The sequence below is a fragment of the Coregonus lavaretus genome (assembly GCF_964263955.1).
Source record: "Coregonus lavaretus genome assembly, chromosome: 26".
In the NCBI taxonomy this organism is placed as follows: Eukaryota; Metazoa; Chordata; class Actinopteri; order Salmoniformes; family Salmonidae; genus Coregonus; species Coregonus lavaretus.
The window spans coordinates 2,456,095-2,477,909 of record NC_140013.1 but is presented as its reverse complement, the minus strand read 5'-3'; the positions used below and the strand labels follow the sequence as shown (position 1 = coordinate 2,477,909).

The 21,815-nt window shown below is 43.5% G+C and overlaps 1 protein-coding gene across 1 annotated transcript in view; it reads left to right on the top strand.

Moving 5' to 3' along the window:
• The window catches only part of LOC311101329 (protein furry homolog), a gene marked incomplete at its 5' end in the record, with an annotated part of 178,126 nt that overhangs the window by 7,250 nt on the left and 149,061 nt on the right, over nt 1-21,815 (top strand). The window contains one exon of the mRNA XM_084142456.1: nt 18,339-18,538. Coding sequence (XP_083998582.1) covers nt 18,339-18,538 — 200 coding nt within the window. The remainder of the gene's footprint in view (nt 1-18,338; nt 18,539-21,815) is intronic.

The following is a 21,815-nucleotide window of genomic DNA, read 5'->3' as shown; positions in this document are numbered from 1 at the left end:
GTCATTTTGTTGCTGTTTAAGGCACAGCATTCATTGTTTCACTGGCTGTGCTTTTAATGTGAGCTATATAATTATCTATAATTTAATCACATCTCTTCCTAAAACCTGACATCCTTTTATACAAGCCATTATGCAATGAATCACGAGAGAGAGAGAGAAGAGAGAGGAGAGTGTTGAGAGAGAGAGAGAGGAGAGAGAGAGAGAGAGAGAGAGAGAGAGAGAGAGAGAGAGAGAGAGAGAGAGAGAGGAGAGAGAGAGAGAGAGAGAGAGAGAGAGAGAGAGAGAGAGAGAGAGAGAGAGAGAGAGAGAGAGAGAAGAGAGAGAGAGAGAGAGAGAGAGAGAGAGAGAGAGAGAGAGAGAGAGAGAGAGAGAGAGAGAGAGAGAGAGAGAGAGAGAGAGAGAGAGAGAGAGAGAGAGAGAGAGAGAGAGAGAGAGAGAGAGAGAGAGAGAGAGAGAGAGAGAGAGAGAGAGAGAGAGAGAGAGAGAGAGAGAGAGGAGAGAGAGAGAGAGAGAGAGAGAGAGAGAGCCTTTGCGACAACTGTTTCTGGTTTTGAGGCTTGGGCATCTGGTGACTGAAGTTCATCTGTCTAATCCCCTGCAAGGAGAGAGAAAAGCAATAATATTACAATGCTGTATTCATTTCATTTAATATACTGTATATTCCTGTTTGAAATGCATTTATATAATTATATTGGACATGTTATCCTTTATCACATGCCAGTATTTGTTTTGTATCCAATTTAGCTTACATTAGGTTGAAGTAGCCTAGGCCTTCTAATCTAGTTAGATTGCATCATATCACCTTTCAATATTAGTTATCAACGAATATAAAACCATGTTGTCTTGAACATCAATGTAATTTAATAATATGTACAGGTGTGATAGTTTTATGAATTAATCACAATGCAAGCCTACTCATTAGAAAAAAACATTAGCAGCTCTAATATATATTATCTTCACATGGAAACACCACTATTCTGGCTATTAATCATTCTCAAACAGTTAGTAAAATAGCTTATTTAGCTATCTAAAAAAATCGTAGCCTGTATGATATCATGCATGCAAGCTTACCTGTCATGTCCACAACGATGCAGCAGCAGACCAAGCAAAATGTGAGAGGAGGACCCTATACCATAGAATAATTATTCTGGTCGGTGTCAACTTCATTCATTAAGAGGTACTGATTATTTGTGTCAGATATTTCCATTTTGGGACAGTTGTTCAAGGAATTGCTAGCACTAGTTGCTCACGCTGCTACAGTGGGTACAATGTGGCCACAAACGTCTTGCGCTCGGTGGAATGTGAATGCGTCATCACGTGATGCTTCCTTCAAAACCTGTCCCAAATGGTAGTAACCTACTGGAAAGGTGTTACCTACTAAGGTAAGTGCCTTTGGAGGCAGGTAGGCAGCAGGAAGCTGCATTTGGATTGGTTAAATAATAAGAGTAGGCTACACCAACATTAGATTGAAAATATGGAGAGTGGTACTCAGTAATGTATGTATTGGATTTTCCCCAAACATGACACTTAATTGTTAATTGCTTTGCAATTTTTTTTTGCATTATTACTTTAGTGCCTTGTTGCAAACAGGATGGATGTTTTTGAATCGTTTTATTCTGTACAAGCTTCCTTCTTTTCACTCTGTCAATTAGGTTAGCATTGTGGAGTAACTACAATGTTGTTGATCCAGCCTTCTCCTATCACAGCCGTTAAACTCTGTACCTGTTTTAAAGTCACCATTGGCCTCATGGTGAAATTCCTGAGTCGTTTCCTTCCAGCTGAGTTAGAAAGGACGCCTGGGTCTTTGTAGTAAGTATGTGTATTAATACACCATCCAACGTGTAATTACAAACTTTACAATGCTCAAATGGATATTCAATGTCTGCTTTAAAAAATAAATAAAACATCTACCAATATGTGCCCTACTTTGCGAGGCATTGTAAAACCTCCCTGGTCTTTGTGGTTGAATCTGTGTTTGAAATTCACTGCTCGACTGAGGGACCTTATAGATAATTGTATGTGTGGGGTACAGAGATGAGGTAGTCATTCAAAAATTATGTTACACACTATTATTGCACACAGAGTGAGTCCATGCAACTTATTATATGACTTGTTAAGCAAATGTTTACTCCTTAACTTATTTAGGCATGCCACAACAAAGGGTTGAATGCTCAAGACATTTCAGCTTTTCAATTTTAATTAATTTGTAAACATTTTCAAAAACATAATTCCACTTTGACATGGGGTATTGTGTGTAGGCAGGTGACAGAAACATCTCAATTTAATCAATTTTAAATTCAGGTTGTAACACAACAAAAAGGCAATGGGTGTGAATACTTTCTGAAGGCACTATATACAGTACATTCGGAAAATATTCAGACCTCATTTTGTTGTGTTACAGCCTGAATTTAACATGGATTAAATTGACATTTTTTTTGTCACCTGTATTTGGGGAGTTTTGGGGAGTTTCTCCCATTCTTCTCTGCAGATCCTCTCAGGCTCTGTCAGGTTGGATGGGGAGCGTCACTGCACAGCCATTTTCAGGTCTCTCCAGAGATGTTAGATCGGGTTCAAGTCCGGGCTCTGGCTGGGCCACTCAAGGACATTCATAGACTTGTCCCGAAGCCACTCCTGCGTTGTCTTGGCTTTGTGCTTAGGGTCGTTGACCTGTTAAAAGGTGAACCTTCGCCCCACTCTGAGGTCCTGAGCGCTCTGGAGCAGGTTTTCATCAAGAATCTCTCTGTACTTTGCTCCGTACATCTTTCCCTCAATCCTCACTAGTCTCCCAGTCCCTGTCTCTGAAACATGAATAAAAATAAATAAAACATGTATATACACTACCAGTCAAAAGTTTGGACACACCTACTCATTCAAGTCTTTTTCTTTATTTTTACTATTTATTTTACATTGTAGAAACATAGTGAAGACATCAAAACTATGAAATAACACAGATGGAATCATTTAGTAACCAAAAAATGTATTTTGTATTTGAGATTCTTCAAATAGCCACCCCTTTGCCTTGATGACAACTTTGCACACGCTTGGCATTCTCTCAACCAGCTTCATGAGGTAGTCACCTGGAATGCATTTCAATTAACAGGTTTGCCTTCTTAAAAGTTAATTTATGGAATTTATTTCCTTCTTATTGTGTTTGAGACAATCAGTTGTGTTTTGACAAGGTAGGGGTGGTATACAGATGATAGCCCTATTTGGTAAAAGACCAAGCCCATATTATGTCAAGAACAGCTCAAATAAGCAAAGAGAAACGACAGTCCATCATTACTTTAAGACATGAAGGTCAGTCAAACCGGAACATTTTAAGAACTTTGAAAGTTTCTTCAAGTGCAGTCGCAAAAACCATCAAGCGCTAGGATGAAACTGGCTCTCATGAGGACCGCCACAGGAATGGAAGACCCAGAGTTACCTCTGCTGCAGAGGATAAGTTCATTAGAGTTATCAGCCTCAGAAATTGCAGAACAAATAAATGTTTCACAGAGTTCAAGTCACAGACACATCTCAACATCAACTGTTCAGAGGGGACTGTGTGAATCAGGTCTTCATGGTCGAATTACTGCAAAGAAACCAACTACTAAAGGACACCAATAAGAAGAAGAGACCTGCTTATACAAAGAAACACGAGCAATGTACATTAGACCGGTGGAAATCTGTCCTTTGGTCTGGAGTCCAAATTTGAGATTTTTGGTTCCAACCACCGTGTCTTTGTGAGACGCTTTGCTGGTGACACTGTCTGGAATTTATTTAGAATTAAAGGCACACTTAACCAGCATGGCTACCACAGCATTCTGCAGCGATATGCCATCCCATCTGGTTTGGGCTTAGTGGGACTATAATTTGTTTTTCAATAGGACACTGAGTGTGCAAAGCTGATATCAAGTCAATGGGTGTCTATTTGAAGAATCTCAAATATAAAATATATTTAGATTTTTTTAAACACTTTTTTGGTTACTAAATGATTCCATATGTGTTATTTCATAGTTTTGATGTCTTCACTGTTATTCTATTACGGTAGTTCACAATGCTCTAGCAAGCCGTGAGAATACTTGATGATACTTTATGGTATGAGGTCGATTGGTTTGCAGAGCTTTCCCCAAACCATAGCCCCCTAGGTACGGTACTGCATTGTATAGCCTACAAACACACCTTCCAGCTGCCCCCTGGCAGCGATTCTAAATATTCAACATTTATTCAAAACCTCTAGCTGCAGGATTATTCTCCTCCGGTGACGAAATGGGTCAAATTAAGATCTGACATCTGTAGAGAGCACCACCATGCTCAGAGAGTTTGTCAGCGGCCGTGTGCTCATGATGTAATGCCCAGTGTGCTTGTGCTAGCCTGTTGTTTGCCGAGTCACATGTAGCGTCCCAGTCCAAGCCCCTGATACAGAGCCCAGAGTGACTGGCCACACTGGCTGCTTTCTTCAGCTCCCCATCTACTGCTGAAAGCATACAACATGAGACCCATTCAATCAAAAGAGATAAATGCGGGAGAAGTCATTTCAGTGAACACTCTCATCTTTCATTCAGGCTAACAGTCTTCATGTTTAATTTAACAGCCATTAGGCTTAATCAAAACTTGGTTGTGTTCGGTACTTTGCTGAAAGCACATCCTTATTTTTGGTTGGGAGTTTCCATTTTCCATGTGATGAGCCATCGCTTGCGAGCATTGTTGTTACGTCCCAAATTCTCTGCATTACATTAACTAGACAACAGACCATTGGCCGAACACACGAGTTAACGGCAATAAACGAAAAGTACCTTGATATATAGCCGCGGGAAGTAGGGCACCCCCTAAAAAATCGGAATTGAAACAAAATATTAATAAAACATTTTTTTTTTTTTATCACAAAAGTAGTGCACTGGGCCTTTACTAGTATTAGCGGACCGATATAGATATCTGTAGCGCGGGCAAAACATTTTTTCAGTATCTCTGCTTTGGCAAAAAAGGTAGTTGTATAATTAAGAACAGTATCTTGCAGGATTCAATACTTGGAATTGTAAGAGTTGTTGCCAGTCCCTTTCTCTGAGATTGTCATTCTAATGGGATCCAGAAAGAACAAAACCCTGTCCTCAAACATTTACATCAAAAGGTGCAAAGTTATAGGCAAAGACACAAAACATCCACATCAAATTAAATATTTGTCTTGATCAAATAACATGGAAAACAACAACTTTTTGTGCAGTATTAATTTATCATCCTTACAAACCACTAATTGTAAATGTGCATTACTGTATTGTACATAGGCTGGTCATTTAGGTTTGTACCTGTAGACCTTCGATCACCATGAAGAAAAGCAATGCACAATACAGTAATTGAGTACATTGAGACATCAAGTGGTTTGTGATTATGTGATGTGGCTCAGTTGGTAGAGCATGGCGCTTGCAATGCCAGGGTTGTGGGTTTCGATTGCACTACTGTAAGTTGCTCTGGATAAGAGTTTCTACTAAAATGGAAAAGGAATGAATAGACCATTAAAGTTTTCACATAGAAATAAGTTGCATTTGCTAAATATTTTTTCACAAAAGTAGTGCACTGGGCCTTTACCAGTCCTGTATTAGTGGACTGATATAGACATCTTCAGTGTAGGCAAAAATAAAATCAGCACCCCCACCCCCAAACTACTTCCAACAGTTATGCCTTGATAGTATTTATTACATTTTCACTGCACCTTGTATGATCATGGCACTCTTGCTAGATCTCAGGATGATGTTAAATTGTCTGCAGATTTTGTGACTGTTCTGTGTAATGCAATTTTAAGAAAAAACACAAATACTTGCATATAGCGTGAGTATATATGGAGATTCTTAAACCGCTTTTATGGCCCTCCGTGGTTCTACAAATCTATAGGACTGTCCACTTGCTGAGAGGATAGGAGTTAAAGAGAAGACTGTGGTTAGCTAACTTTAGCTTTCGCTATACCGCACTAGGCTAATTTTGCTTTAGTTGGCTGGCTGAGCCTGACAGAGACCGCTGTTTACACTCTGCTGCTCTGCTCTGTGCCTCATACACTGGTGGGAGGGAGGGAGGTGAGAGGGAAGAGGGGAGGTGAAAGGGGAGGGCTGACGTGTCAGTATAGTGTGTACCCCAGGATAAATATAGTCACACAACTATGCCACCGTAGCATGTTAGCCCTCGTCATTCCAATGGGCCGCGGCTAAGAATTCCTGCCTGACCTTCACTCTTGGAAGGCACTGGTTGATCACAAGGCAGCACACAGCCACAGAGGCAGGCTGGAACTGACTAGGAGAGATAGAAAGAGCAAGAGGGAGAGATTTGTGTGGATCAGCAAACACAACCCAGCCTTTTAAACACACCTGTCTCTACAGACCTGCTCTGGGTCAGTTCACCATGGAGCGTACACCCAGGAGCACAGAGAGACAATCGACAGAGCCCAGGGACAGACAAACAGAAGGATGTTAGAGGATTTGTAGTGTATTTGTCAGACTTTTACAACCCTGGATACCTTCCCTCCCTTCCCCACCATGGACGGCACGGCCGTGTGCTGGAGCAAGGCTAGTGTCATCAGCTTCATCAAGGGCTTGGGTAGGTGCTGGGCTGGGCTGGGTAGGTGTTGGGCTGGACTGGGCTGGTTAGGTGCTGAGCTAGCCTGAACTGGGTAGGTGCTGGATAGGTGCTGGGCAGGGGCTGGGTAGGTGCTTGGCTCCGCTTAGTAGGTGCTGAACTGAATAGGTGCTGGGTTGGGTAATTGCTGGGCTGGGCTGGGTAGGGCGCACGCTGGGTAGGTGCTGGGCTGTAGGGGCCTGGGAAGGGGCTGAGCTCAGTTGGGCTGGATAGGGGTATGGGAAGGTGTTGGGATGGGTTGGGCACGGTCCAGGGTAGGTGCTTGGTTGTGATGGCTAGAGCCCACCGTACGGCAGTTGGTTTTGGAGGGCATGAGGATGAGAGTGTGCTGTAAGCCGTGCCAGATAGGCACACATGCTGGGCATTCCTGGCAGATAAAAAGGAGATATCAGAATGCTCCATGTGGTTGAGTGAAGCAGAGGCATGGACGACATGTCTACTGTTGCCAGCCCCACTCTCTGGCTCCTTCCGACATGTCGTTTGCTGCAATACTGTAACATAATTTTCCACTATCTAACTGTGAACTGAGAAATATATAGGAATGCTGTATGGTTGTCAAAACTAATTTGATGCTATGTCGCTGTTTTTGCTATTTTCAAACTTTTTTATGCAAGGATTCAATCTTAGTTCAGTGTCCATTTAAAAAATGTATGCACTCACTGTACTGTAAGTTTCTTTAGATAATGCATTGACTTCAACTGTCGATACTGAGAAATTGTTGTTTGAAGAGAAGCTTGTCTACTTAATCATACTACAGTTTGTAAGGGTTGGTGTGAGGTGTGACCCAGGTGGGGTGCAGGATAGACAGTAGGAAGTAGGCAGAGATGGTGAAACAAGGATTTTTACTGATGGTCCCAAAACCAGGATACAAAATAACAGACTTGTCACGAAAAATAAAGGAGGAGCAAATTGGTCTCCAAAAACAGGCTGACAGCAAACATACGAAATACTAACTATGACTGAAAACAACAATGAAACAGGGAGAACACTTCTCAAGTACCTGTACATACGTCTCGTGATCAGACACGGATTAGTACTGTTTGCATTGAGAACTAGTAGAGAAAACAGAGCAAGAGAACACAGGGAAGTGAGGTCATAAATACACAGGTGAACAGGTAGACAGAGGTGACACCAATAAGATAATGATTAGTCCAGACTGTGAGTGAGGAGGTGCCTAAGGTTGTCGGAGGATGACACCTAGTGGATCGCTCTAGAACTGCGACCCCCTCCTGTAACATTGCCCCCCACCCCGACGAACGGCTCCTGCCGTTCACCTCTGCGCCTCCTGGTGGAGGCAACGGAATGTTGTTATCAGCCCTGGGTCCAGAATGTCCCTCCTGGGCACCCAGGACCTCTCCTCCGGCCCATAACTCTCCCAGCCCTCCCCATCCGCCGGCAGTCCAGGATCCGGTCTGATGAGGCGCAGCGGGGGAACAGGACGAGGAGGGGGAGCCAGGGGAAAGGTGGCGACGGGCTTGAGGAGGGACACATGGAACGTGGGATGCACCCAAATGGTGGGGGGAAGTTGCAGGTAGTAGGCCACTGGGATGACTCGTCGGACCACTCTGAAAGGCCTGACGAACTGGGGGGACAGCTTCCTGGACTCCACACAGAGGGGAAGACCCCGCGTGGAGAGCCACACCCTCTGTCCTGGGCGAAAAACCGGAGACAGGCCGGTGGACGAGCAGAGAAGGATGTTGTGGTCGTACTCTGCCCACACAAGTCGCTGACTCCACGTAGCTGGGTTGCTGGACCATAGCACCTCAGCACCCCCTCCAGATCCTGGTTGATGCGCTCCGTCAGCCCGTTCGACTGGGGATGGAAGCCAGAAGACAAGCTGACGGAGGCACCACCAACGTGCTGCACCACCAACATAGCCGTCTCCCGGGCCGACGGGAGTTTGAGAAGGGGAATGAAGTGGGCAGCCTTTGAAAACCGGTCCACAATGACCAGGATGACTGTGTATCCATCAGAGTGGGGTAGGGCGGAAATGAAATCCAGCGAGATGTGAGCCAGGGGCGCTTAGGGATAGGCAGGGGTCGGAGCAGCCCTGCCGTGGGCTGACGTGAGCTCTTCGTGCGTGCGCACACTGGGCAAGCAGCCACGAAGGCGCGCATATTCCCTTCAGCTGATGGCCACCAGAACCTCCTACGCAGGAACTCCAATGTCCTGGCGCATCCCGGATGGCTGGTGAGGTCGGACACTTGCGCCCACTGAAGCAGTCGCGAGCGCGCAGCCTTGGGTATGTACATCCTCCCCGATGGACCTCTGCCCGGATCGGGCTCCCGCTGTAGTGCTGCTCTGACCTGCCTATCGATTCCCCACGAAACTGGGGCAGCAATCAGGGCGTTGCTGACAATGGGGTCGTCTCTCTCCACCAGGTCCATGGGGTCAAACTGCCAGGAGAGCGCGTCAGGCTTGGTGTTCTTCGTCCCCGGACGGTATGAGATCGTGAACCGAAACCTGGTGAAGAACAACGCCCACCTGGCCTGGCGCGAGTTGAGCCTCCTGGCCCCCTGAATGTAGGCTAAGTTCTTATGGTCAGTCCATATGACGAATGGATGAGCGGCCCCCTATAGCCAATGCCTCCACTCCCCCAGGGCGAGCTTGAATGCTAGCAGCTCACGATTCCCCACGTCGTAATTCCGCTCCGCCGGGGACAGCAGACGGGAGAAAAACGCGCGTGAGTCTTACCGTCCGTGAGGAACCGCTGGGACAGGATTGCTCCCACCGCAACATCTGAAGCATCCACCTCCACAATGAATGGCAGGGACGGATCAGGATGCCCTAGGACCGGGGCCGATGTAAAGCGCTGCTTAAGCGCATCAAATGCATTCCCCGCTTCCGGGGTCCAGGCGAAGGAGCACATGCTTGTCTGGGTGAGGGCTGTCAGGGGAGCGGCTAGGGAGCAAAACTTGCGAATAAATCGCCTATAAAAATTAGAGAACCCTAAAAACTGTTGTAGTTGCTTGAGGGATGAGGGCTGGGGCCAATCCAGTACCGCGCTGACCTTGGCTGGGTCCATCTTTAGGTCCATCTGGGTGACGATGAACCCCAGGAAGGAGACTGTCTCTGTGTGGAACACAGGACCTGCCGAACGTGCTGCTTGTGTTCACTCATGTCCTTTGAAAATACACGAAGACGCTGTAGTCGAGGAGGTCCCCGAGCACATCATTGACCAACGCCTGGAACACCGCAGGCTCGTTGGCTAGACCGATCGGCATGACTTGGTACTCGTAATGCCCACTGGGTGTGTTAAAAGCCGTCTTCCACTCATCCCCTTCCCGAATCCTCACCAGGTTGTAGGCATTTCGTAAGTCAGCTTGGTGAAGACTCAAAAGCCGTCGTCATCAGGGGGAGTGGGTAGCGGTTCTTAACCTTGTTGGCAATCACTGAGGTCAGACGTTTCTTGTAGTTGGCCACCAGGTTTGCACACATCTCAGGAAGGATTTTGTCCCACTCCTCTTTGCAGATCTTCTCCAAGTCATTAAGGTTTCGAGGCTGACGTTTGGGAACTCGAACCTTCAGCTCCCTCCACAGATTTTCTATGGGATTAGGGTCTGGAGACTGGCCAGGCCACTCCAGGACCTTAATGTGCTTCTTCTTGAGCCACTCCTTTGTTGCCTTGGCCATGTGTTTTGGGTCATTGTCATGCTGGAATACCCATCCACGACCCATTTTCAATGCCCTGACTGAGGGAAGGAGGTTCTCACCCAATATTTGACAGTACATGGCCCCGTCCATCGGTCCTTTGATGCGGTGAAGTTATCCTGTCCCCTTAGCAGAAAAATACACCCAAAGCATAATGCTAATCCAGGCACTTGTCATCTCCCGTCTGGATTACTGCAACTCGCTGTTGGCTGGGCTCCCTGCCTGTGCCATTAAACCCCTACAACTCATCCAGAATGCCGCTGCCCGTCTGGTGTTCAACCTTCCCAAGTTCTCTCACGTCACCCCGCTCCTTCGCACACTCCACTGGCTTCCAGTTGAAGCTCGCAGCTGTTACAAGACCATGGTGCTTGCCTATGGAGCTGTGAGGGGAACGGCACCTCCGTACCTTCAGGCTCTGATCAGTCCCTACACCCAAACGAGGGCATTGCGTTCATCCACCTCTGGCCTGCTAGCTCCCCTTCCTCTGCGGAAGCATAGTTCCCGCTCAGCCCAGTCAAAACTGTTCGCTGCTCTGGCACCCCAATGGTGGAACAAGCTCCCTCACGGCGCCAGGACGGCGGAGTCGCTCACCACCTTCCGGAGACATTTGAAACCCCACCTCTTTAAGGAGTACCTGGGATAGGATAAAGTAATCCTTCTACCCCCCCTAAAAAAAAAAAAAAAAAAAAAAAAAAAAAAAAAAAAAAAAAAAAAAAAAAAAAATGGTAAAGTGGTTATCCCACTGGCTATAGGGTGAATGCACCAATTTGTAAGTCGCTCTGGATAAGAGCGTCTGCTAAATGACGTAAATGTAAATGTAAATGTTAACCGTGATGTCGTTGAGCACCCGGTAATCAATGCACGGCCGCTGCCCACCGTCCTTTTTCCCCACGAAGAAGAAGCCTGCGCCCGCGGGACTATCTGTTGTTCCATGTAGTGAATCTATTGTTCAATGTGTTTGTATGGGCTAGTGGCAGTAAGGCCAAAAATAAAAAAAATTATACTTCAAGAGGTCTTAAAATTCTAAATCAAATAGCAAAATGAACGTTGGTATGACCTTCTTCAAACAATTCCATATAGCTTAGTAGAACCCTATGTAGCCTACAGTAGCCCATGTTCTTCTCAGTGTGTATAGGTTATTATCATCCTGCTGTGCCTTCAAAATTAGTTTGTGTCATAGGAGATGGAAAGGAGTTTGATTAAGTTAGGTCGTACGTGTACTTGTAAACACAAATCTGCATCCCAATTCTCTAACCTTCTAAGTGTGCACCTGTTCACTTCCCTTCTTGGATTTTATAAAGGAAATTACTCATATAAGATGTAGTGTAGGCCACGCTTACACCAATCCAATGCTTTTAAATCAATGGGAGGAGTGCACACTTTAGGAAAAAGTGATCCGAATTGGCACGCAGAGAATGTCTTTCTCCCTTGGCAGACAGATTGCGCGTAGCTACGAAGTATGTCTGCAGAAATTGTAGTAGTTGTGTTGTTTCCACAGACGCCAACTGTAGGAATATGGATGCCCAGTCTGTAGTGAGAAAAACAGGCTGAAGTCACAGTGTCATGCATATCAGACTAAGTTCAAATACTATTTGAAATCTTTCAAATATTTTGAGTGCTTGGATTAGCCTGCCTTTTCTATTGGTTCCATTGGAACAGGCAAGCTCAACCAAGCACAAATATGGTATTTGAAATTATTTCAAATAGCATTTGAACCCAGGTCTGGTGCATATAGAGTCTATTATGTAATATTCAGCTAGTACCATTCAACAGATACAACTGTGAGTGCTGAGACATTTATGTTTATGTAGTACTCTTGTGTGGAGGTGTGCCATGCACCAAGCGAACTGAAGGTGTTTTTCAAACATAGATCACCTTGGAATTTTACCTCTGCTGAACTCACAACACTGAAGATGATTTAATGCATGTTTTTGTCCCATGTTTATCTTTCTGTAGCTTGGTAACTAAAACATCCATGAAAGACGGGATGGTTTGTTCTGCATACTGTTTTATGAATCATCAAAGAAATGTAACAGGTCTTATATACAGTAAAAATAGTGAGTCTCAAAACACTGTGATTGTGTAATGAAACCATGAAAAGTAGTGCACCTAAGCTGAGATCTGGTGTTTGGCGGATGTTCGAATGTAAACCTAATGTTAGTGTTTTGAAACAGAAATGTAGTACTCTGAAACACCCAAAGTGATTCTAAAAACACTTTTTGGGGTTTCTGTGAACATAAAAGACAGCATCAAAACACAAAAACTGTGTTTCTGATACAATACATTTATTATTATTATATTATTTAGAAATGCAAATGGTTTATAGCCTAAATATTGATTGATGATAAGGGCACATGAAGAATATGTTTTGTACAATCTATTTTTGTAATGCTTTATTTTGACACATTAGAAACAGGAGGGACAGTAAGATTGTACATTTCATAGACATTTTACCCACTCAACCACACAGCCACACTGTAATAAATTATTCTGAGGTGAATTGAAATGGACAAAAAACAACAACCAGCATATACTTAATAAAGATTTATGTAAATCGTGCAGAGCATGTGGTCTAGTGGTAACGCAACCAGCTTAGACAGGTCACCTCTCTCCCCACCGAAGACCAGGGTTAAATTCCCCGCCCCAACCCTCCAATCTGTTTCTCCCACCTAACTGTATCCCCTCTGTCATTTCATAACTGTGTCAATAAAGTGTCAAAATACACCCAAAATATCTTACAACGTATGCAAGTCATTTCAATGATTTGTTAATTTAATTTAACCAAAATAATGTTAATCCAGCTTAATATGTTGCTCAAAATGTAAGTATCTTTCATGAGGATAACCAAAGAGAGAGACAATAGTGATTGAACTCATTGGCCATCTTTGGTTTTAATCTCCGTAGTGAGGACGAAATGGAGAAAAAGTTGGTGAAGCAATGGCTGTGCTGGAATGCAAACAATATGGTTAATCCTTCGAGAACACAAACTCTCGCATCTTTTACAGCAAAAAGCAAGGGAGTCCGGGGGATGACTGGAGGAGCAATGGCGGAAGTGGAAGCATTGTGTGATTCTCTTGGCGCGAGTACAGTTGGTGTGAATGAGTTGAGTAAAAAGGGCTAAAGTTGGAAATGAACAGCAGTTTATGGTTGGAGTGCGATTCAAGAGCAAGGATGTTTTTTTGGGTGACCCGTTTGCGGAAAGTGGAACATATTATGAGTAAATATGGAATGGTGGATCACAGAAGTAAATTGAATGTGACAAGAGTGAGGATGAATTAACTGCGGTGGCAGGTGCAGTGATGACCGCCGCGAAGAAGCTGAGTGCAGAGGGAAGCAGTGTGGTGAGGAAGGTTGGCGTCGAGTGCAAAAAGAGGGATACGTAGGTTAGAAATGGAACCTGACAAGAGTGAGGATGAAGTACCTGCAGGGGCAGGTGCGGTGAGGACCGCCGAGTTTGAGCCTTGTCCCGATGATGACAAGAATGATTCTTACCCAGTGGGAGTGAGATTTATTGGAAAGAATGGATCCTTGTATTCTGGCTAATCCATATGTGATGTCAGGTTGGGTGGAGAAGACTGTTGAGTCGGTGAAAGTAACTCAAAGTCGACTCATGATGATGTATTGTGTTTTTTCCATCCAGAGGGAGCGGGTGCTCCGGACCACGTGACTAGGGACAAGAACTGTGACTTGCTTTGCTCATCGGAGCAGGGCGCCTTTGAAAGGAGTGATAACGGGGGTGGCATTAAGTGTTTGGGAGGATCAGCTGAAATGGAAGATTCCTGGTTTGGAGCGCCGTTTGGTGCGACGCAGACCCGGTGGAGAGCGTGGTGAAACGGAGAAGACATTGTCTGTCCTGCAGAGTTTTTGATGCAGAGTCTTTGCCCGACAAGGTCAAGTTAGGATGTGTCAGTTATTCCGTGAGAGCTTTTGTTCTGAAAATATTACGCTGTTTTAGGTGCCAAGCTTATGGTCATGTTGCAGCAGTGTGTAGGAGGGAGATTCCTAGATGTGAGAAGTGTGCAGGAGGGCATGAGACAAAGGAATGTGTAGTATCGGTAAAGAAAGTTGTGTGTGTTAGCTGTAGGGGTGCCCATGGGCTGGAGATCGGTGTCCAGTGAGAGAAAGGCAAGTTGATGTTGCCAGGGTCAGAGTAGTACAGAAAGTGTTGTATGCTGAAGCAGTGAAGAGAGTGGTAGAGGAGAATGGGTACAGGGTGAGGGATCCTGAGAGGATTCCTGTGAGTAAGCAGAGACCAATAGAGAGTGATAGGAATAATATGTGCTTCAGTAAGATGGGTTTCGTAGCATTCATAGCCATGTTTGTCAACTGTATTGCAGAAATGGAACGTAAGTCAAAGGAAAGAGAGGTTGTGGTGGCAGTTGCAGAGAAGTACTTTGGATTGCGAGGTTTTACTGCAGAAGAGTTGCAAGGGGTGTTGAGTGGTAATGTTTTGTCCTCCCAGACCATTGGCCTGGAGTAAGATTAGATAGGGTTAAATAGTGGAATGGGGTGGTGTAATGGATTAGGTGTAGTCTGCCATTAAACCTAGAAGAAGAAGAAGAAGAAGATTGTCAATGGAAGAGGCAAGTGCAGAATCCTCAGTTCTTGCAGGTCAACCACTACTGGTGGTTTGAACGCTGTGCTTGACAATGCCTGCAAAAATGGTATATAATGGCAAATGATCAAATACATAAAACAATGTTAAACATTAAAATACTTCAGATAAAGTGATCTAATTCTGCACTTGAAAGGATTCAAAACATAATAATGGGGTTTAGAAGCTTTAGAGAGAGGAAACGACACCACAAGAGAAGGTATCTAATTCTGCACTAAACAGGGCTCGAATCACCAAAATAGTGTTTTCAACCTTTTCTGTTAATGCTCCCAGTCCCTGTTCCAACACCATGTAATGTTTCAAAACATTTCACGATGATGTGTTACAATATTTAAGGTTAAGGTTTCGTCTCCTTCAAGTTGGCAGCAGCTCAGTTGCCACTAGTTTTGGTGTTACAAAGCACTTAATTTTAACAGTGTAATGCATGTTTCTGAGGGTGTATTCTGGGGTTGAAATCGTACTTTATCTAAGAGTGAGAGTGTTACAAAGTAGCAATAGCACATTGAGGTCAACGTTGGGGTCAAGGTTGAGATAATGTTGTTTGGTGATTTTGTGTTTGCTGGGAGTCCTCATCGGCCTGAGGCCATGGAGAAGGCTTTTGTTGCCAACAAGAGAGTCTGGGATTTGATATGTGACTCTGATCTGCTTTAATGGCCCCTGATACTCACAGTAAAGACTGTGCAGTAAGGCTGCCACTGATGACCTGCTAGCTGTCCACTCTTATCTATCACACACACAGCCACACATATACACGCACACACACACACACAGTGCTGCAACTGAGAGAAGATGAGACAGCCAAATGTGTACAGTTTTGCTGTTACAGAGTATCCCTGTCCTGAATATTTTACACAGAAGATTTACCCCAGTTCACTGAGCTAGAAGTACAATTCTGGGTTGAGGCAATCCATGCTAAGTGAACATTTCACACCCCTATTAGGCGTTAGCACATGGCTCTTTGGCTATTTATAGCAACATTCTCTGTTTATGTGGAGTTGAAATGAAACGGTGAAACTGTGAGGTAAAGTCTAACTAACTAACTTGCCAGTTGCTTAGGTGTTTTATGGGCCGGGCCACGCCGTCAGTGATTAAACTCAGGCCTGCATCACAGCGTTGGCTGAATGATAGTCACATGCAAGGGATTTATTTCCTCAAAGGGCAATGACATCTTGAACAGAAGATGAAAACACCAGCTGCTAGCAGCTAGCCATGGTGTTTTCATTTTCCTAGCCAGCAACAGATAAGCTCAGATCAGCTGGCTAATGCAGTGGAGCATTAGGAGGGAAATGCTCCAGCTTGTTCTCCTCTACTCTACTATCTGGTGGAGGACTTTCCTCCATATCGGGAACTTTAAATAAAAGCACTTTTCAAAACCAGAAAGTGAAGGCACGGAATCAAACATTAAATGCTGCAGCAAATCCATGACTTGTCTTCCCACTAAATAATTGAACAACATGAAACATCTAAGAAGCCAGGCCTGGTATTTCTAGTGGATTTTGAAAAGGCCTTTGATAAAGTAAGACTGGATTTTATTTATAAATGCCTGGATTTTTCAATTTCAGTTAGTCTCTTATAAAAGGGGTAAAAGTAATGGATAGCAACCCCAGGTGTAAAATAGTAAATAGCGGCTACTTCTCAGAGAGTTTGAATTGTCAAGAGGAGTTAAACAAGGGTGTCCGCTATCACCATATCTATTCGTTAGGGCCATCGAAATGCTAGCTATTAAAATTAGATCAAATAACAACATTAGAGGATTAGAAATCCAAGGCTTGAAAACAAAGGTGTCCATGTATGCCGATGACTCGTTTTACTTTTATTTTACATTTTTTTAGTCATTTAGCAGACGCTCTTATCCAGAGCGACTTACAGTTAGTGAGTGCATACATCATTTTTTTTTTTTTCATACTGGCCCCCCGTGGGAATCGAACCCACAACACTGGTGTTGCAAACGCCATGCTCTACCAACTGAGTTACATCCCTTTATATTACGTCCACAAGCTAGAGCCCTGCAATGTCTCATTGAAGTTCCAGATAACTTTTCTGGACTCTCTGGACTAAAACATAAGTATGATAAGTGTACAATATTACATATTGGATCTTTTAAAAATACAACTTTTACATTACCCTGCAGTTTACCTATAAAATGGGCTGACGTTGAAGTAGACATACTTGGTATTCATATCATAAAATATATAAATGAGCTCTCCACAATGAATTTCAATAGAAAACTAGTATAAATAGACAATATCCTGCAACCATGGAGAGGTTAATACCTGTCTATTTATGGAAAAATTACACTCATTAACTCCTTAGTCATATCTCAGTTTACTCACTTATGGCGCTGCCTTTGTTTTTCAAATCATATGAGCAATTTTTTTTTAGCTTTATCTGGGATGCTAAACCAGACAAGATAAAGCGTGCCTATCTATATAATGAATATGAATTGGGTGGGTTGAGATTATTAAATATAAAAGCACCAAACCTCTTTCTAAAAGCATCACTTATTCAAAAGTTTTACTTGAACCCTAAATGGTTCTCAAGTAGATTTCTAAGAAAAGCTGTTTAAAATTTGCCTTTTTGCCTTTGTGCAGATTGCCATGTCTCATTTTTGATTAATTGAAAATGAAACTTTTTTCAAAGTATCTCTCTTTTTCAAACAAGCATTGCAGAGCTGGTTACAATTTCAATTTCATCCCTCTGAAAAGACAGAACAAATATTACAACAAATATTATGGTTGAACTCAAATGTTCTGGTTGATAAAAGACCTGTATTTATGGAAAATATGTTTGAAAAGGGTATTTTGTTTTTAAATTATATTGTAAATTGAAATGGTAGAGTTATGTCTTTCATGGAGTTATCAGAATTGTATGGGAGGTCTGCTCAATCCAGGATTACATCCAATTGATTACAGCATTACCCCAAAAATGGAGGAGGCAGGTGGCAGCGGGAGGAGGTAGGGAACTGGTCTGTCTGCCCAATATAAAGGATCAACATTGGCGGAGGAATAAAAATAGCATAAATAGGAAAGTATACCAGTTTCATTTGAGGACCAGGATGTTGACAGCTGTGCCATACAGATTGCAAAATAGTTGGAAAGAGATTTTCGATGTACCGATTCCATGGTGTTTTTCCACTTTGTGCTTTTCAGCTAAAATTCTTGTACAGAATTCTTGTCACCAACAACATGTTGAATATTTGAGGCATACAATCATCGCAGCTCTGCAGTAATGTAATTACTTTATTTTATTATGATTTTTGTTTTCTCGGGGGGGGGGGGGGGGGTTTGGGTATTTTTTTTTTTTTTAAGTTAACAAAACATCCTGATACAACCAGTATACAACCTGACTATAATGTCCTAAACGACGGAGTACACTACTAGCAACAGTATGTTGCTGCTCTTACACAATGACAGGCAGAATATGTCAAATGTACATTGTTTCCTAACTCTACCTGTGCGTTTTGTGTCCCCAGCGTCTCCAGTGGGAACCGGATACAGTAAGCCGCCCATCCCTCCAGTGCTGAGTCCCCAAGGAGACAAGGGTCCTCCAGCCATGATGCCCATTAGCATCGACCCGGAGAGCCGGCCGGGGGAGTATGTCCTCAAGAGCCTGTTCGTAAATTTCACCACGCTGTCCGAGCGCAAGATACGCATCATCATGGCCGAGTCACTGGTGAGTCAGCAAGTTTTCCCTGTATGTCTGTCTGTCTGTTTGTCTGTCCATCCGTCCATCTGTCTCTCCGTGTCTGTCTTTTCCCATCCACTGGGTTCCTATATCTGGGCATTTGGATTGGCAAGGATTTACCGTTTAAAAAAGATACTGATAAGCTAGTTAAAAAGCTAAGATTTAGAAATAGATCTTGCCTCTCCCTAAACAGCAGGAAGCAGATTGTACAGTCAACTTTCCTGCCAGTTCTTGACTATAGTGACACCATTTACCAGAATGCAGCAGCCACTACTCTTAAACCTTTGGACGTTGTCTACCATAGTTCCCTTCGCATTATCACAGGTCACAGTTGTAATACTCATCACTGCATCCTGTATCAAAAAGTTGGCTGGTCCTCATTTAAGTCCCGTAGATCACTTCACTAATCCCCTTTTGTTTACAAAGCTCTACTACACAAGCTTCCGATTTACGTAACTTTGTTGTTGAAGTATAAAAACATGAGTTACCAAACCTGTTCCTCGGGTCTCCGCTTTTAGTTTTAATGCACCTCACTGCACCATTACAATTGGATGTTCTGGTGCTGCTAGGGCAATTTAAAGTGTTGATTGTGGACCTAGAAGAATGTAACTGCTAAATTTGTGTTGTGCTGTATTTTTATTTTACATTGTATTGATTGCTGTTTTGTTTTATTTTGTATTTGATTATTGTGTTGCTGTGATCAGGGCACCCTTGTGAATGAGACCCTGGTTACAATGGGTTTGCCCTGAATAAATAAAGAATAAAAATAAATATAGCAGAGCAGTTTCATAATCCAGGGAGTTCCTGGGTGGCAATGGGGGAAGTGAGGTCATGACCCTATGTCAGAGGAAGGTCAAGGGCCAAGCCTGGAGATGTAGAGACTGTTGGATGCTGGGTAGCAAACTGACTGGTTTTAGGGTAATATTGATTTAGATTGTTCAATCATATACAGTGAGGGAAAATATTATTTGATCCCCTGCTAATTTTGTACGTTTGCCCACTGACAAAGAAATGATCAGTCTATAATTTTAATGGTAGGTTTATTTGAACAATGAGAGACAGAATAACAACAAAAAAGTCCAGAAAAACGCATGTCAAAAATGTTATACATTTATTTGCATTTTAATGAGGGAAATAAGTATTTGACCCCCTCTCAATCAGAAAGATTTCTGGCTCCCACCCTTAAAGGGAGTGCTCCTAATCTCAGTTTGTTACCTGTATAAAAGACACCTGTCCACAGAAGCAATCAATCAATCAGATTCCAAACTCTCCACCATGGCCAAGACCAAACAACTCTCCAAGGATGTCAGGGACAATATTGTAGACCTACACAAGGCTGGAATGGGCTACAAGACCATCGCCAAGCAGCTTGGTGAGAAGGTGACAACAGTTGGTGCGATTATTGGCAAATGGAAGAAACACAAAAGTTGCAATGATCATGAGAACGGTGAGGAATCAGCCCAGAACTACACAGGAGGATCTTGTCAATGATCTCTAGGCAGCCGGGACCATAGTCACCAAGAAAACAATTGGTAAAACACTATGCCGTGAAGGACTGAAATCCTGCAGCGCCCGCAAGATCCCCCTGCTCAAGAAAGCACATATACAGGCCCGTCTGAAGTTTGCCAATGAACATCTGAATGATTCAGAGGAGAACTGGGTGAAAGTGTTGTGGTCAGATGAGACCAAAATTGAGCTCTTTGGGGGTGTTTTTCTGCTAAGGGGACAAGACAACTTCACCGCATCAAAGGGACGATGGACGGGGCCATGTACCGTCAAATCTTGGGTGAGAACCTCCTTCCTTCAGCCAGGGCATTGAAAATGGGTCGTGGATAGGTATTCCATCATGACAATTACCCAAAACACACGGCCAAGGCAACAAAGGAGTGGCTCAAGAAGAAGCACATTAAGGTCCTGGAGTGGCCTAGCCAGTCTCCAGACCTTAATCCCATAGAAAATCTGTGGAGGGAGCTGAAGGTTCGAGTTGCCAAACGTCAGGCTCGAAACCTTAATGACTTGGAGAAGATCTGCAAAGAGGAGTGGGACAAAATCCCTCCTGAGATGTGTGAAAACTTGGTGGCCAACTACAAGAAACGTCTGACCTCTGATTGCCAACAAGGGTTTTGCCACCAAGTACTAAGTAATGTTTTGCAGAGGGGTCAAATACTTATTTCCCTCATTAAAATGCAAATCAATTCATAAAAATTTTTACATGCGTTTTTCTGGATTTTTTTGTTGTTATTATGTCTCTCACTCTTCAAATAAACCTACCATTAAAATTATAGACTGATCATGTCTTTTTCAGTGGGCAAACATACAAAATCAGCAGGGGATAAAATACTTTTTTCCCCTCACTGTACGTCATTTGTGAATAACATAATAATTGATGTAGATACACTATATGTACATATAACTAGGAATAAAGTGACAGAGTAAACAGTAGAAGTAGCGTTTGTGATGAGTCAAAAGTTAGTGTAAAAAGGGTCAATGCAGATAGTCTGGGTAACTATTTGGTTAACTATGTAGCTAACTATTTAGCAGTTTTATGGCTTGTGGGTAGAAGCTGTTCAGGGTCCTGTTGGTTGCAGACCTGGTGCATTGGTACCGCTTGCCGTACGGTAGCAGAGAAAACAGTTTATGATTTGGGTGGCTGGAGTAAACTTTTAGGGCCTTCCTCTGACACCGCCTGGAATAGAGGTCCTGGATGGCAGGGAGCTCGGCCCCAGTGATGTACTGGGCCGTACACACTACCCTTTGTAATGCCCTTTGGTCAGATGGCAAGCAGTTGCCATATAAAGCAGTGATGCAGCCAGTGTAGATGCTCTCAATGGTGCAGCTTTAGAACTTTTTGAGGATCTGAGGACCCATGCCAAATCTTTTCAGCCTCCTGAGGGTGAAGAGGCGTTGTCGTGCCCTCTTCATGACTGTGTTGGTGTGTTTGAATAGATCCTTAGTGATGTGGACACAGATGAACTTGAAGCTCTCAACCCGCTCGACATGGGTCTTTCGACATAGGCTCTGCTACAACTCAAAACATTATGGGACTGGATAAGGAAGTAAAGCAGCAAAGGCGGTCACTTTCCCACCACATTAATACAACTACAGAGGAACAGCCCTGGGATACAATGAAAAATGTAGAGCTACTGTATGTGCTTCACCTGTCATTCCCTGACAATACAGCTGTACATAATTAAGTGAAATACCTATGCCTTAATGCTTTAATTTCTAATCCTTTTAAAAAAATGATAACATCAAAAATATATTG